Source organism: Notolabrus celidotus, chromosome 17 (assembly GCF_009762535.1).
Source record: "Notolabrus celidotus isolate fNotCel1 chromosome 17, fNotCel1.pri, whole genome shotgun sequence".
Classification (NCBI taxonomy): Eukaryota; Metazoa; Chordata; class Actinopteri; order Labriformes; family Labridae; genus Notolabrus; species Notolabrus celidotus.
Genome location: NC_048288.1, coordinates 8,924,174 through 8,938,968, shown reverse-complemented (window position 1 = coordinate 8,938,968; position 14,795 = coordinate 8,924,174). Strand labels below are relative to the sequence as shown.

At 41.3% G+C, this 14,795-nt stretch overlaps 1 protein-coding gene across 1 annotated transcript in view; it reads left to right on the top strand.

The window, feature by feature from the left end:
• c17h8orf34 (chromosome 17 C8orf34 homolog) overlaps positions 1-14,795 on the top strand; it is a 76,322-nt gene that overhangs the window by 59,286 nt on the left and 2,241 nt on the right. Inside the window, exons 11-13 of the mRNA XM_034706715.1 lie at positions 5,879-6,005; positions 9,151-9,641; positions 12,009-12,106. Coding sequence (XP_034562606.1) covers positions 5,879-6,005; positions 9,151-9,641; positions 12,009-12,065 — 675 coding nt within the window. The 3' untranslated portion in view covers positions 12,066-12,106. The remainder of the gene's footprint in view (positions 1-5,878; positions 6,006-9,150; positions 9,642-12,008; positions 12,107-14,795) is intronic.

Genomic DNA, 14,795 nt, shown 5'->3' with positions numbered 1-14,795 from the left:
CTTAAAAGTTTGAGCCATAAACTTTGGGCTTTTGGGAGGAAGGAACAAAGTGAGACAGTAGTTCAGTGACTCCATCATTATATTTTGAACATCAAAGGGAAGTATAAACAATTAAGAAGTTTGAAAACTCTGCTTCATTTCAATAAATATATGTTTAAATGAAATATAGATGAAAATGTGCGTGCAAAAGCTGCTACTGCTCTGTAGACTGCATGCATTCAAAGTCAATAGATCAGAGAGAGCTATTCATACGTGTTAAGAAATCACTACAAGAGAATTATAAATGGAATCATTCATATTGACCATTCGCGTTAATAAATCATGAACGATGTAAGGAACCATACACATTGTGGTACCCGGCTGGGTTCCAACTTGATGTTGGAGCTGGTTTGACATTTCTTGTTGTGACACTTATTTCATACGTCAAGCTGAACAGAACAGAGCGACCTGGACTGGAAGTCTGACACCCTGGACGCCCTCTGTTTATGACCTTTATATAATTGTTAACATCTACAAAACAGACACATATCTGTGAACCATGTTGAACACAACAGGACTTTAAGACTTTGTTAGAGGCAGGACAGGAACAGGACAACAAAGTAGGGCACATTTGTTAATATTTAACACATTTAAATCTGCAAAAAAGAAACTTTTTGGTTGTGTAACATACTCAGCAATGATAGAAGCACAAAAGTCACTGAATGATATCCAAATGTGCAGGAATACAACCACAGAAAGACTCTGTAATCTGTTGTTTGTACGTTGTTCTTGCTATACTGGAGCTACGCTACACTTCAAACACATTTCCTGTGTGTCCGGGTACACACCGTCAGATGGAGCAAACCCATGGCACCAACGGAACGTGAGGCACACGCCATGAAGTAACTGTTTTCTAGATATACATTAAATCTAACTCTCACTAATTGAACCTGAGTCAGTCCAGCCCCAGCATTGGCCTGTTTGAACTCCTGTTGTTCTAAATTTCTCTGTTTGCTGTTCCTCTATGGCAGAGAGTTAGACACTATGTCATACAACCTGCCTGAGTAATGCTTAGATACAAGTCTAACTATGTTATTGTCAATATCCTGTTTGCTTTTGGCTGAGCGATCTCATTGGCTGGGCCTGAGAGCTCTGTACACAGTTCATAAAATCCATTAGGTGATTGTGTTGCTAGCCAAAACAACAGGAGCTCATTAAAAGTTAAGTGTTCCTGCTCGTATCCCATAGACTCACATTTCTGTCAAAGCTACTGAAGGAAGGGCTTCAATCTGTAGAGACACACAGTATATCCTGTGTCACCTTTCATTTCATTGGATTAACCCATTTGAGGCTGTGGTTTTATAGGAAAGACAGACCTACTTCAGTTGCTTCTCTGTTGTAACCTGCCTTACATTTCAGCCTGTGTTGAATAGTCCCAGATGCCCGCGTTCATGTATTGTGAAGAGACATGATTTCTCCTTGTATGTTTGAAGTGTTAGTAATCAGTTAAATCAAAAACGTTGCTCTTTGATTAGAACAAAACTAACCCAGCACTTCGATACACAGCGTTCCCTCTTACACATGCGCGGATCAAATCATCATGTGGATGATCTCCCATCTGCCAGTTTGTTCTCTCTGACTCTGACATCAGCTCATCCTTCAGCTTGGTTTGATAAAAGCAGTTCCTTCACTGAGGCCTACGGTCCTAGCTCCTGATTTCTTTAATATTTGATGTTTTTAAGATTAACTTTATGTAGTCAAGATGGAAAAGTTTATCAAAAGTCATACAAGAATGGATAAATATATCAATCTTGCTAAACAGTAAAGCTCTGTGTTTTAGAAGGACTTCCTGTAATGCAGTTAGTCCACAGACTGTATAAAACATGGATGTAGTGTCAGTGATGTCGTCCATTGGTTTCTGAGGAGGCTTTATTGTAGCTATATTGGAAATGCTGACTCAAAGTAACTTCTAGTTAGTCTAGAAACCAACAAAGAGGTGGAGTTGAGACCATAGGCTCGCCACCAGGCAAACAACTACAACCAAGCAGCATCAGTCTGACCTCAGGCAGGACCACTCCACCAAGACTGCATGTATGTATATACTTCTGTATGTAACAGAATCGCTGCGATTGGCTCAAGCTCATGCTCAGTCCTCAGCTCTGTTACTGCTGAATCTGTCAGCTGCCTTTGACATAAACCACAAAATCCTCCTCTCCAAACTCTCTCTGAGCTTGGGATCTCAGTAATTGCACCCCATTGGTACATGCACTACCTCACAGGGAGATCTGATGTTGTGTTCACACCAGACACGAATAAAATAATGTACTTCATTTGCGCGAGTAACTTGGTCCATTCGGGAGAAACCACAGACGAGAATCTTGTGAGAGAGGAGGGGTTCCCTTCAAATGCTGCTCCAGTCTGTTGTCATCAAACAAGGTTGAGCCCTACTACATTACAAGGTGAAGCGGGTGATGCTAATTTGGGCAGTGCAAACTTGCCAGCATGAACAAAAGCTCTAATCAAGTGACAGACAAAAATTTGCCAGATAATATTGCATCCTCACCCACTTTCCTCACAGTGAGCTCCTTTTTATTCCTCTTCACATAAAAAATCAGGTTGTTATACAGTTCTGGGTAGCTGCACAATCAACTCTTCCTCCATTTTCCTCCATCCCTGATGTCATATGTCTCCAGATCTTCATGCTGATTGGCCTTGGCAGCACAAAGATCAGGATTTTGAACTCACTGATAAAGCGATCAGAGCGCTGAACGCATTGCGAAGAAGAACTTGCGCCTAACAAGAACTCACGTCTGCTCACGTCTTCACATTGACTTTACAGTTATTCACTTTGGCAGATTAAGTTATCTATGTTTAATGTGAAGACAACATTAAGAGGGGAGAAGTTTCTAAACCACAGGGGTGCCTCAAGGGTCAGTGCTTGGTCCTCTTCTCAGTTTACACCACCTCACTTGTTGCAATGATCCTACTGCCAAATGAAACATCTGTCTTCTATCCACACCTTTCAGTGAAATGAGCCACACCTTTAATTATGCATAGATCTCAGTCTTAATATAATAATGACAGAGGTGTTTTAAAAAGTCTGACCCAAAGGAACAAGGTCAAGAGGTCCAAGCAGTTTTTTTGTACCTGGTTGCAAACATGTTTGATTCTGAGTTAAAAGTTGGCATTTTAGGGGCGCTGGTTTGGCCATTTGGTAAAGTCGAGCACCTGATGCACGGAGGCTATAGTCATAAAGTTGACGACCTGGGTTCAGTGGATAGTTTCCTGCATTATTCACTGTCCTATCCTCTCTGAATAAAAGCAGAAAAGAACTAAAATATAACAACAACAAAAATAGCATTCTAAAACGGACACAAAAAGAAGCCTCTCTGGTCAGATTTACATATCTAAAAATCAAAGATAAGTGCTGTTGACCAGTGTATCAATGTGTAGTGTATATATACAGTACATGGCCCTGTGTCCCTGTATGTATTAGTTTGTGTGGTTCTCTTCCTGGCCATGATAAGAAAGTCCAGCAGTTGTTCTCAGAAAAGCTTACTGTAGCCTCAAACCTCCAGCTCAGCTCAGCCATGTCTGAGGTCTGTGACTGCATGCTCACATCCCCAACAGCTCTCGTAGTGCGGAGGGCAATGTTGGAACAAACCCCAGATTGTGGTGATTATTACTGCTGACCACACACATATAGCTGCACACATGCGGGCTATAAATATTGAACTCCAGACTTCCATCCCTCTCTTCTCTCTCTCTTCTCTCTCTCTCTGTCTGTTTGCTCGCAACATGGAATCAATTTGGGCAAGAAGCGAGACCCTTGTTTGTTAGTCGGGCAGAAGCATCGCCAGAGGGTTTTTCCCCTCCTCTTTCTCTCTCTCTCTCTTTTTTGTTTGTCATACTGGGAGGCAGATTATACAACTTGGCTTTTGAGCCACTGACATTAATATACCCATAAGTCATTGCAAAATCATAGCAGCTCTTTAGTTGGGAGATGAAAAGGCATTCCTTCTCATCTCTTTGTCTGTGGAGATTAAAGCATTTGATGTAAGCATACACACAAAAGAAAAACATTTGCTCATCTGACTCATGTCATATGTCGCCGCTGATGAGCACAGTAACTGTTTTTAGATCTGAATCACTCTTCATCACTGTTCGAGCGTGATTAAGTTAGTTTCTTGAGGTGTTTAGCCTTTATCTGCTGCAGAGACTTGCTGTTTGGAACATGAGTTTGTGAAATGAACTATTATGTTCCCTCACCAAACTCATATTTTGATCATAATGTCTGTTTATTCACTGATATATACTGGGGGGTGAAGTGCTTGCCGTCTCAGTCTGTGCTGTTTGTTTGCACCAGCCTCAGCCTTCGTCTCTTTGATATATGGTCCTGATTAAAGTTCAGTCTTTGCTCCAGTGGACAGAGGACCTAAAGGGCAGGCTCAGTACAAATGTAATGCATTGAATCCCCCATATATCAACTGTTCTTTAAAAAGGACTGGGCCGCTCCAAAGCACCACAATAAAAGGTTTGGCCCAGTGAGACTTGAATATAATGTAACGCTTTATAATGCAATGACTAAGAGTATAATAAAGATAATTAGTATGCATATGGGAAACCTATTCTATGAATCTGTTGGTGGCCTTGCTCTCAAAGCTGAGAAGACCCAGAGAGAGAGTAGGACAGGATGATGTCATGCTGTAGGATTTAGGGGGAGACACCAACAAAGAGAGAGAAATAAAGTTGGGTGGGGGCTCAGTAGTAATGTTCAGCCTCCTCTCTGCTTTATGAGGGCTGTAATTAAGGACTGGCTTGTGATGCTGAGGTTCTGCCACCACAGAACGCCTGAGACAGACCCGAAGATCAATGATGTAGACCCAGGGAATCATGTTCCATCATTTATCAGAACACAGCAACCACTCTTGTTTCTCATCCTACCTCCTCTGCACAAACATACTTTTAAAAGCTCTTTGAATCCAGAGAAGCATAAAATAAGTATCCTGTGATATCCCAGGTTTATCTTTAAGTGCTGTTGGAAGACAACGCTGAATGTATATCACCACATCTCCCAGAGCCGTACTCTGTGTCAGCACTTTGTAAAGTGAACTCTGTTTCTCATTAAGTGCTTAGCACATCGCATGATGTAAGCGCTGGCATCAGGTCATCATAACTTATCTAGTGTAAACCAAACGTACAGGATGTGGAATTACGGCTGACAGGTTTTATTTCTCACCTGTGCTTGAAGCTCATGTGAGCCCGATCCGTTTGGCTTAACAGCTCCTCTGGCCACTTGTGTGCCATCAAAGGAATAAATGGGAGGATTAGGCCTGCTGCCATTACAGGACTTGGCAACCTGAGTCTGCCTAACAGGTCTCTCTCCAAATTATACACTGGGCCAGGAAGAGGTAGGAACCAAACAGGCTGAAGCAGCCCCGAGGAATGATCCAATCTGCCTTTTCAAGTTGTTATTTTATTATCTCATCTTTGTTTTTGTGTAGCGCCAACACCATGGGCTTCTTTCCTAATCGCCAGGTTTATTGTCCGTACTTCTGTGTAATATTTGCTGCTGTCAGGCTCTTCACCAACAAACTGGAGTGCCTACAAGCTCCTATAGATTTATTGATAGTTATAAAAAAATACCCTGAACCACTACTGACAGTCTAACATGCAGCGTTCACTCATCGAGCTCACTGCACGCTCTCTCTGCTTTCATCTACACTTGCTGTGGTTTCTTGTGTTTTCTAATGCCCATAAAAATAATAATTGCCCCTTTTTTCCAGCAGATATGGCTCAAATATTTCCAGCAATAGCAGAAAATTATATAAAGAGTTAATTGAAGGGTCCGTCGTCTAATGTGACTCTCTCTCTCTCTTCTGTTCTCCACACTAACTAGCGTCAGGCTGTCTGGGAGTCTGATCTGAAGGCTGTGAGAGGTGGGAGCTCTGTCGGGCAGACGGGCCTGCTACTGGGCGACTCCCTCTTTTCTAAAGAGCTGGAGAACATGGGCAAGCAGCTCGCTGGTAGGAACAACTGTTTGGTGTTCATGCATGTGTTCTGTCCCTTTTGTTTCTCTGAGTTTTATGATTAAAGGTGAGAAAAAAAACTGTCTACATAACAAAAAACTGTCTACATAACAATAAAACTGTCTACATAGTGCATCCATTTGCTCTCACGCACAGACGCTTAAACACACTTTGAACACTTGATTGGACGAAAAGTGATCTTCCTGCTAGCAATGTGTCACAACATCAAAGAAAAAGTCATAGAAATAATTCCAACATGCAAGGAGTTCATCTCAGACTCAGCTCTGACAGGTCCGATCAGTAGCTCCAGCTCTGCTGAGTCATTTGGACACGATGGGAGCTTCAGGGATGATTAAGGAATTTGTGAGGCCTTTTGAAAACGAATTCCTCATGCTCATCTTTGATATATGTGACGCCTGCTGACTCAGAGACTGCTTTTGTTGTCACGAGGATCAAATGATATCAATTAATGAAACAGATGAAAGCCTAGGGTGGAGGGAATGTCGCCATTTACCGTCATGTGTCACCCACTTGTTTGCTTATGCCCGTCCTCCCACTCTGAACGCGTCTTCACATACCAGACTCATTGGAAGCATATTGATTTAACTTATTGAACCTCTAACTGTCACCCAACAGTGTTCCCAGCTGCTGCCATCATCTGTTGGTGCTTGGGAGCCACTACAGGGGAATATTTGTGTTAACAACACACTCTGTTTAGCCCTAGAGGTCCTCAGATGGAATTCATTTCTGGCTGAGTTAGTGAATATTAAGAGGAATGGCTCCCACCAGGCGATTCAGTGGAGCTGTTCAACGAGCTAATTTGGCTCTTTGAAGCCTTTATTAGCTGTTAATGCTTTCCATGTTTGGAGCAAGAGTCTAGCTTTTCATCTTAGATTGTTACCCGTAATATGTGGTGGGGAAATCACCCTTTGTGTTAGAATTAATCATACTGTTTTTTATGATATGCTAATTATTTACTGGACAGTTTGATTGACATTTGTTGTAAAACTTTCAACAGAATTATGATTTTTCAGACATTAGTTTGGGTAATTGAAACAAATCTGAACCTTTTTTTTTTTTTACAAAAAAAACAAATAAAATGTAGCCTTGGAGATGTGAAAGTTTCTCTATGTAAAGCCCACAAGTCGTAGAAGCCCACCACGTTCTCTGTGGGTTCATTTTCCCTCCTCAGAAATGGTGCTAAAGCTTCTCCAGGCAGGCAGCACATTTTATTGCTCTGAGGCTGAAAATCAAACACAGACAAACGATATGTCATTAGCGCCTTTGTTTATTTTCAGAGGAGGGGCCTATCAACATGCACATGAGCTCTGAATGGTCGTATAGCGTGCTGCGGCTCTGCGCTCTCTCCCCACGTGCAACTGATGCTTGATCAAAGACTCTAATAGATTAGATCTGTTTCTATTTCTTTCCATTTTCCCAGTTCTTATTATTTAAAGATCGGATCAAAACTTATCAAAGGTTTGGACCATATGGATTTTGATGCTACCTCTTTGAACTGGAGGAGCTGTCATTTGACATCAGCGTCTGTGAGATGGCTCAAAGTATTTCTGTTTAAGCGCAGTCATCTGCAGTAATAGGCCTCTCATAAATGGCAGGAAGATGGGGGAGCAACTTGTTTACAATGAAATCACGAGTGGAGCAGACATTTACGTAGAGGAGAGCGTTTCACAACAAAAAACATGTGGTGTTTACCATTTTACAGGTAAATAACTTGGAAATATCAACTTTATGGGAGCAGATTACTAATGAACATATCCTGTTTATGTTGTCATGATAACATCAGCTGACGTGTGGGAGGTTAGGGGCTATAAATGGAAAATCATCATAGCTGGAAGTTTGGTTTACACCATTTTTTTCCACTGTAAGCATTTCATCTCTGCCCAGCAGGTCTCACAGTCTCCATGCACTGCAGCTTTTCATGCAGACTATCAATCTAATAACAAAGCGTCTTTATGGTTTGTAAAGAGACACACTGCAGTCCTGCTGTATTCAGCTGATGTCATGATCTGCCCTGAACACACACAGTTCATTATCCTTTAGCTTTCAGTCAAGAAAGGCAGAGCTGTCTATAATTTTCCTTCCTGTTATTCAGAGAAGTAACATGTGCAGAATGTAGAAGGGTTAAAGCAACACAGGCACAATGTCACGCTGTGCACATGCAGGTTATTGAGCACATCGACGAGTACGAGCTCTGTGTTGTGTCTTTCCATAAAGGTTCACCTCCGTGCACTCTGAGCTGATTGAGCACAGAAACAGCAATCTAATTACGCATGTCAGAAAATTAAATGTATTTGATCCCTGAAGGATTGTACACAAAACAGTCTGGAACAGATTTTAAACCAACTGTCCCGTAGCTGAATTCAGAGTCGGATATTTCTCAGAGACTTTGAGCATGTGCTCCATATTTGAAAGTGGAAAAATATTGTTTGTGGAGGATGAGAGCTCCGCTAAGTCAAAAACAAGTCAGTCCAGCATTGTGAAACACTTGTCATGCTTCCTGTTATTTATTGAACGTCACACGTTTACAGTTTTCCAGAAGTACTCACAGCTGATGAGTCATCCCTGAAATTATCCCCCTCAGATGATAACTCCCAGGCTGGTTTGTTGAATCCCAAACTGCCAGGATCCTCAACAAAAGCATGAAACATGGAAAAAATGACCCAGATGTTGATTGCAAGCGTTGGCACCATCACTGCTTTCACAAATAGAAATGTTTTTGAGAGTACCAGTGAGGCAAACAAAAGTGTTTTTGTCAGGAGGAGACGTTTTCTTTTTTTGAACTGCTTATGTACATCAGCTCGGATTCTGTTCAGACACAGGAAGCTGGATTCACCACAATTTAAAGGTCTATAAATATTGTCATCATTGCCCAGAAGAAGGATTAAATCAAGCGGTCTCGCCCACTTTAACGCTCTGTAAAGTTTGTGAATCATCAGTCTTGTAGGACATATGTTAACCTCATCGCACAGCGTCTGAATATGTAATAAAGAATAATCCTGAGTCCAATATGGAAGCTCCCCAATTATAAGAGTTAACTGGGGTTAAAATGAGAAACGATACAAACTCAGTCCATTGTTACTAAAAATCTGTCTTGGGTTATATCTCCTCCTTCTCCCTGCAGAGGTTGAGAAGGATCTGGCCAAGCTGGCAGAAGTCGGGAAGATGACCACTCGGAGCACCAATAACCCGCACAGCAGTCTACTCCACTCCCCGCTGCGCCACCGAACACTGCCCGACACACTCCCTCTCCCCAGCCTGCTGTCTAGACCTCAGTCTCCAGCCGGCAGCCTGTCAAGCAAAACCTGCGGAGTGGGCCTCCCTTTGCTCAGCCCCAAGTCCACCTCCCTGGTCATGGGTCGGACTCAATCCCCCAGCAACCCCAGCAGTCGGACTCAAACCCCCAGAACGCCCAGCAGGCCCCTGACCCCAAATAGTTTACTGACACGCTCCACCTTTAACCCTGGATCTCATAAAGAGGTGACCTTCAGGAGGTCCCGGAGCCGTCCGGTGACGCCCACAAGTCAGCCTGTGCTTCCCCGACCGCTGCTCACCCCGCCTGGACTAAGCACGACAGACACCCTTGGTGCCAGCCTACGAGCCTATCTGTCTGAGGTAATACCCCAAGCTGAGAGATGAGGCTTTGATTGACAGCATTAAGAATTCAAATGAGCAATGATGTAAGACAAGTGGTGCTAATGCAACAAGAGTAAGCATGTAGGAGGAGCATTACACGTCTGAGATAATAATTTTTTCATTTGGGTTTCTTCTCTACATTTCACCCATGCTAAGCTAAGCTTTGCTAACTCTGGGCGGTAGTTTTATGGAGACGTGGTTTTAATCGTCTCATCTTGCTTATGGAAAGAAAGAGTATTTCAAAACGTTATTGTTTTCATTTACTTGGTAAATAATTTGTTACGACTATTTTGTGACATGAAACCATCATGTCTCTGATATACGGTGTCCCTGAAGTGCAAAACACAACAACAAATAAGAAAATAAAACAAATCAGGAAACACAACATTAACTATGCACAGAAAAGGTAGGTGTCTGCTATGACAGATGGTTGCTGATTGGTCGAATGCACTGTCTGGAAGTTAATGTTTGATTTGTTGTGGGTGTTTCTTTTTGTTGTGTTTTCTTTTTGGAAGTTGTGTATTTTCTTTTTGCATTTTTTGTTGTTGTTGCTCTTGTGTCTTTTTATTTGTCATATGGTTTCTAAATGTGGTTTTGTTTTGTTGTTGTGTTTTCTTGTTTCTTTAGTTGTGGTTTTTTTTTGGTTCTGTGTTCTGTTTTTTTGATTGTTGTGTTTCTTTTTCATTGTGTGTTTACTTTTGTGTGTTGTTGCTGTTGTGCTTTTTTGTTTGTTGTTAATTTGTGGTTATGATTGCTGAATTGGTTTTTTTTATTGTGTTTTTCGATTTGTTGTTCTGTTTTGTTTTGTGATGTGATGTGCACTTCAGGGCCACCGTACTGATATCAGATCTATCCAGCAGTGAATAGATTAAGTTCTAACACAGAGTGTAAACAAAGAGTTGAGTTGTAATAAAGTTTGGGTCATGGATTTAACTCACTCTGACTCTAACGTTGTATTTCACTCTGGTGACCGTGACGTGTGTGCTGAGTGTCAACCGGCTCGATGTCTGCGTAAAGCTGGCTCCAGAACACGAGACCCTTTACACTGAAACTCGATCACTTACAGCTCAAGAACACACAACGTCTCACATGTACACATGATTACACCACACACGCTTCGTGGTGGGGTTTAACAGAGAGTCATGGAGGTCTGTACAGTAGTATGTCATTTCATTGTGGAAAAGTAAGTCTGGCATAAAAGGCAAACTTTCAGCGGGCTCTCTGACTTATAGTCCTTTCATGATTTACTTAACAGAGATGCTATTAAATATGAGACCTTTTTGAAGGCCTTATTAACGGTAGGCAGGAATTTGCAGTCTCTCTGTATACTCTTTGACAATTATGGTAGTTGACACCTAGTGAGATTATCCAAAACACTGGTGCACCCAGTCTGCTTTTATTGAGGCCAGCTGGTCCCATGCAGACGTCGGGCAGACTCTGAAGGAGGCCTGCTCACAGAGTGTCAGGAATCCTTCAGTTTTTAAATGCTAGATGTAAAGGAAGTCTTGTTTTCTTGTGATTCTTATCTACTTGTACAGTCTTGTGAGGGATTGAGGCAGGCATTAGTAGCAGAGTTTCTGACGCAGAGTTTTGAAGCCATCATCCAGGGTCATCTGGGTCACCCACATTGGAAATGCTGACTCAACCCTAACATTTCGTCAACCTAAATTACAGGCAAAGAAGTGGAGTTATGGAGAGCTTTTAGCTTCCTCATTAACATCTACAAAGTGCACACCTGTCAGTCAAGTCAGCCATGCCACTAATTATGCAATACTTGTAACTTTAATATCTTCAAACTAATGAGTAATAACAAAAATTCAACCCTGTTCAGTGTGTCCCGATAGAGAAATGAGCTATTCAGACCCTAAACCGTTATTCGAACCAGGCTGTAAACATGTTTATTTCTGCTGTAAAGATCGTCTCTTAGAATGGGTGTGTATGTGGTTTCTGATGTTCGCAGCAGCCTCAGGTGGACACTCAAGGACACTGCAGTTTACAGCACTTCTGCACCAGCTTAATTTCTCTGCTTGGTTTCATTGTTAGGAATGTTGTGCACTTTAAGAACATTGCTTCTTCCAGAGTTACACATTTCATGTAAGACCATCAGAGCTTAAAGTTTGATGAGAAAGCTTTTAAATAAGCTAAGGTTGATTTTATGAAATCTAGAGCGGCTGAATATATTTCTGTACTTGATTTTATTCACTACAAAAACTAGAGTAAGACGTTTACTTTCTATGTAGAGGGAACTGGAAAACTTAACAGACTAAACCTTCCTTGTTTTCCATGACTGAACTCGAGGTAACACTCTGCCATTGTGCTCTGTTATGTTCAATTTTTCTTCTCCAGGACGAGTTTTTACCAGCAGTTACAGGCCATCAGACAGCCTTGGCATATTCCCAGTGACACAGACAGTGACATCCTGGAGCCTCCTGAACAGGATAAGAGTGAGTGATCCACCTTATTCCTCCTCCCTCATGTCTGTTTGTTTTTAAACCTTACAATTGTTGTCACCACCTCATTCGGGTTCGGTTTACTGGAAAAATGAGACGTTCATTGTTAAGCTCAGCTGCTGATAGAGCCCAGAATAATTTACTGCTCACAACTTTGACAAACTGTCCTCTAATGTCCTCACCCTCCCCTCAGTTTGTTTCTTTGTAAGACGTTGGGCTCATTTTGTTATTGTAATGTCATTGTACTACACTGAATCACTCATGCTTTGAATGGCTTTAGATCTATTAAAAAGTGAAGATTAATGTGCAAGTGTGCCTTGTAAAGTTTTGGAGGGAGCACAGAGGCTGACACATAAAGATTTCCACATCTCACAGTTGGGTGAAATCATAGGGGGGTTCATAGGGGGACTTTTCTCTCCTGGCATCATGTAGGAGATATATCTCTATCAAGATCTAGTCAACAGACATGAACAGCTTTCATTGAAACGTTATAAATCAGAACTTAGCCCTGGACTGGCTGCGATACGACACAATACGTTATTCTGGCTTTGAACCAGAGTAAAATTGAAACAGTTCTTAAAATTAAGAAATAAGAGTAAATAATGAGAATTATCAAACAGATCATAATAAGAAAATAATAATAGTTATAATACATTTATTAATATAGCACCTTTCAAAACACAGTTACAAAAAGCTTTACACAAAACATAAAACATGCACACAGGCAGATTAAAATAACATTAATAAGAAACATATAAAAACACGAGTGCAAGATAAAATACAGTAGTGTCAGAAATTAAAAGACAACAAAACAATTGAGACAGTAAAACAGGATGCACAATAAAACAAAGTAAAATAAAAAAAACAAAAAATATATATTATAAAACATGCAGTCAACATTGGGGGCTGTTAAAAGGCCCCTCTGTAAAGTAGGTTTGAAGAAGCGATTTAAAAAGAGGAGATATAAAGAGATGTGAGAATGGGGATAATGTTGTTCTATCTCTCTGGCTGCTGAGCTTTGGATGAGCTGGAGGTGAGACATGGCATTGACTGAGACCAGAGTACAGGGAGTTGCATAGTTGAGACGTGATGAAATTAATGTGTGGATGACTTTTCCGAGGTCTGAGTGAGGAAGGAAGAGTTTGACATTTAGCATTGTTCCTATTCTGGAGAAAGCAAGACTGAGTGACCTCAGATTACTGGCCAAGTGCTTAACGTGACAGGTTGCCATTGTTCTTTTGTTAGATGGTGGTCAGATTGAAGGGCCCGTATAAGAGGTCTGAGTGTCAGAGGTGCATCAATCTCAGTTGACTATAGTCCACTGACAAAATTATAGTCTAGCTTATCTAATGTTCTTTTTTAACACTGGTATATATACATGATTAAAACTTTCTACTGAATTAATTAAACTTGCCATTCTGGTTTTAAAACATTACATTGAGAATTCCTTTTTCTAAGTCATCCCAGTTCAGGAAATGAAAGTGTCATGTTTTCCTGAAGGGAGCACCGTGAGAAAAAAAAATAGACCCACTGAAATCAATCTCTGGATTTCCCCTGGGGAGCACGAATATTCTCAGAAAACCCCACGGCATAATGTAATGATTTGAAAATTTTGAATTATGTTCTACAAAATGTTGATATTGTTTAAGTATCTCTGGCCTGGTGGAAGTCGTGGCTGTATAAATTAAGTCACCATGCTTTGGGTTCCTCCTCTGGGAAACATGAATGTGCTCAGTGATGTACTGGCTATCTAACCGGCCTGTACAAGTGGTGATAATGATAGATTGTAGCTTTATAAAGGTCACAAAGACACAGCGTTTTATCCACATTGGATAATGAATCCCAGCTCAGACCTTTCAGAGCACAGTGTGGAGTAAAGATTTCTCGTATTGGCCCAACATTCAGCTTTAATGTCCCTCCACAATGACTGGTAATGCTATTTTTAGTCTCTACCAGTACTGGGACAAAAATGCCAGCTCTGACATTGATTTATGATTGAGTCCAAAAATGATGCACCCCTTGAATGCAGAAATGTTCACAAATTAACTAAGCTCTGTTTTGTCAGTAAACAAAGCCTCAGCACCAGCTACTCAAACAGAAAATCAAGCACATGTGGTACTTAAAAGTCAGATTTTATTGACGTTATGACACAAGAATTCCACTCAAACAAAAGATCAAGATGGAAAATGGTTGTCACATGGAAATATAACTCTCCTGACAAGTTCCTCTAGAGGGTTGTTGTTTTGCCAAATGTGTATCTTGCAAAATGAATGGATACAATGTCCTAATAGCCCCTGGGGGGCTGCTCTAAACCCTGGCAGGGGTGATGGCATGTTGAGAAAGGATAAGAGGCGCACGTGGAGCTGAGGGTGGCTCAGATACAGGGAGAGAAAAACTGACTGAAAAAAAAAAGAGATCCAACAGCCACAAGACGTGACAAAGCACTTTGTGGCGTGAGAGAGGGCCCACAGGACTGAGAGCTGAAATCTGGTTTGTATGTCTCTGTGCGTGTGCATGTGGGAGTGTGTGTATCAAATTTGAGAGTGATTGTATTAGTTTGGGTAAGACCTTGAATATTGTTTTCAGAGAGCGCTTTTACCCTCTTAATCTGATTTCTCAGGCTTTTATGGGGTAATTTTTTGACCTATGAAAGACTACAATTGAATTACATGCTGGAAGCTGA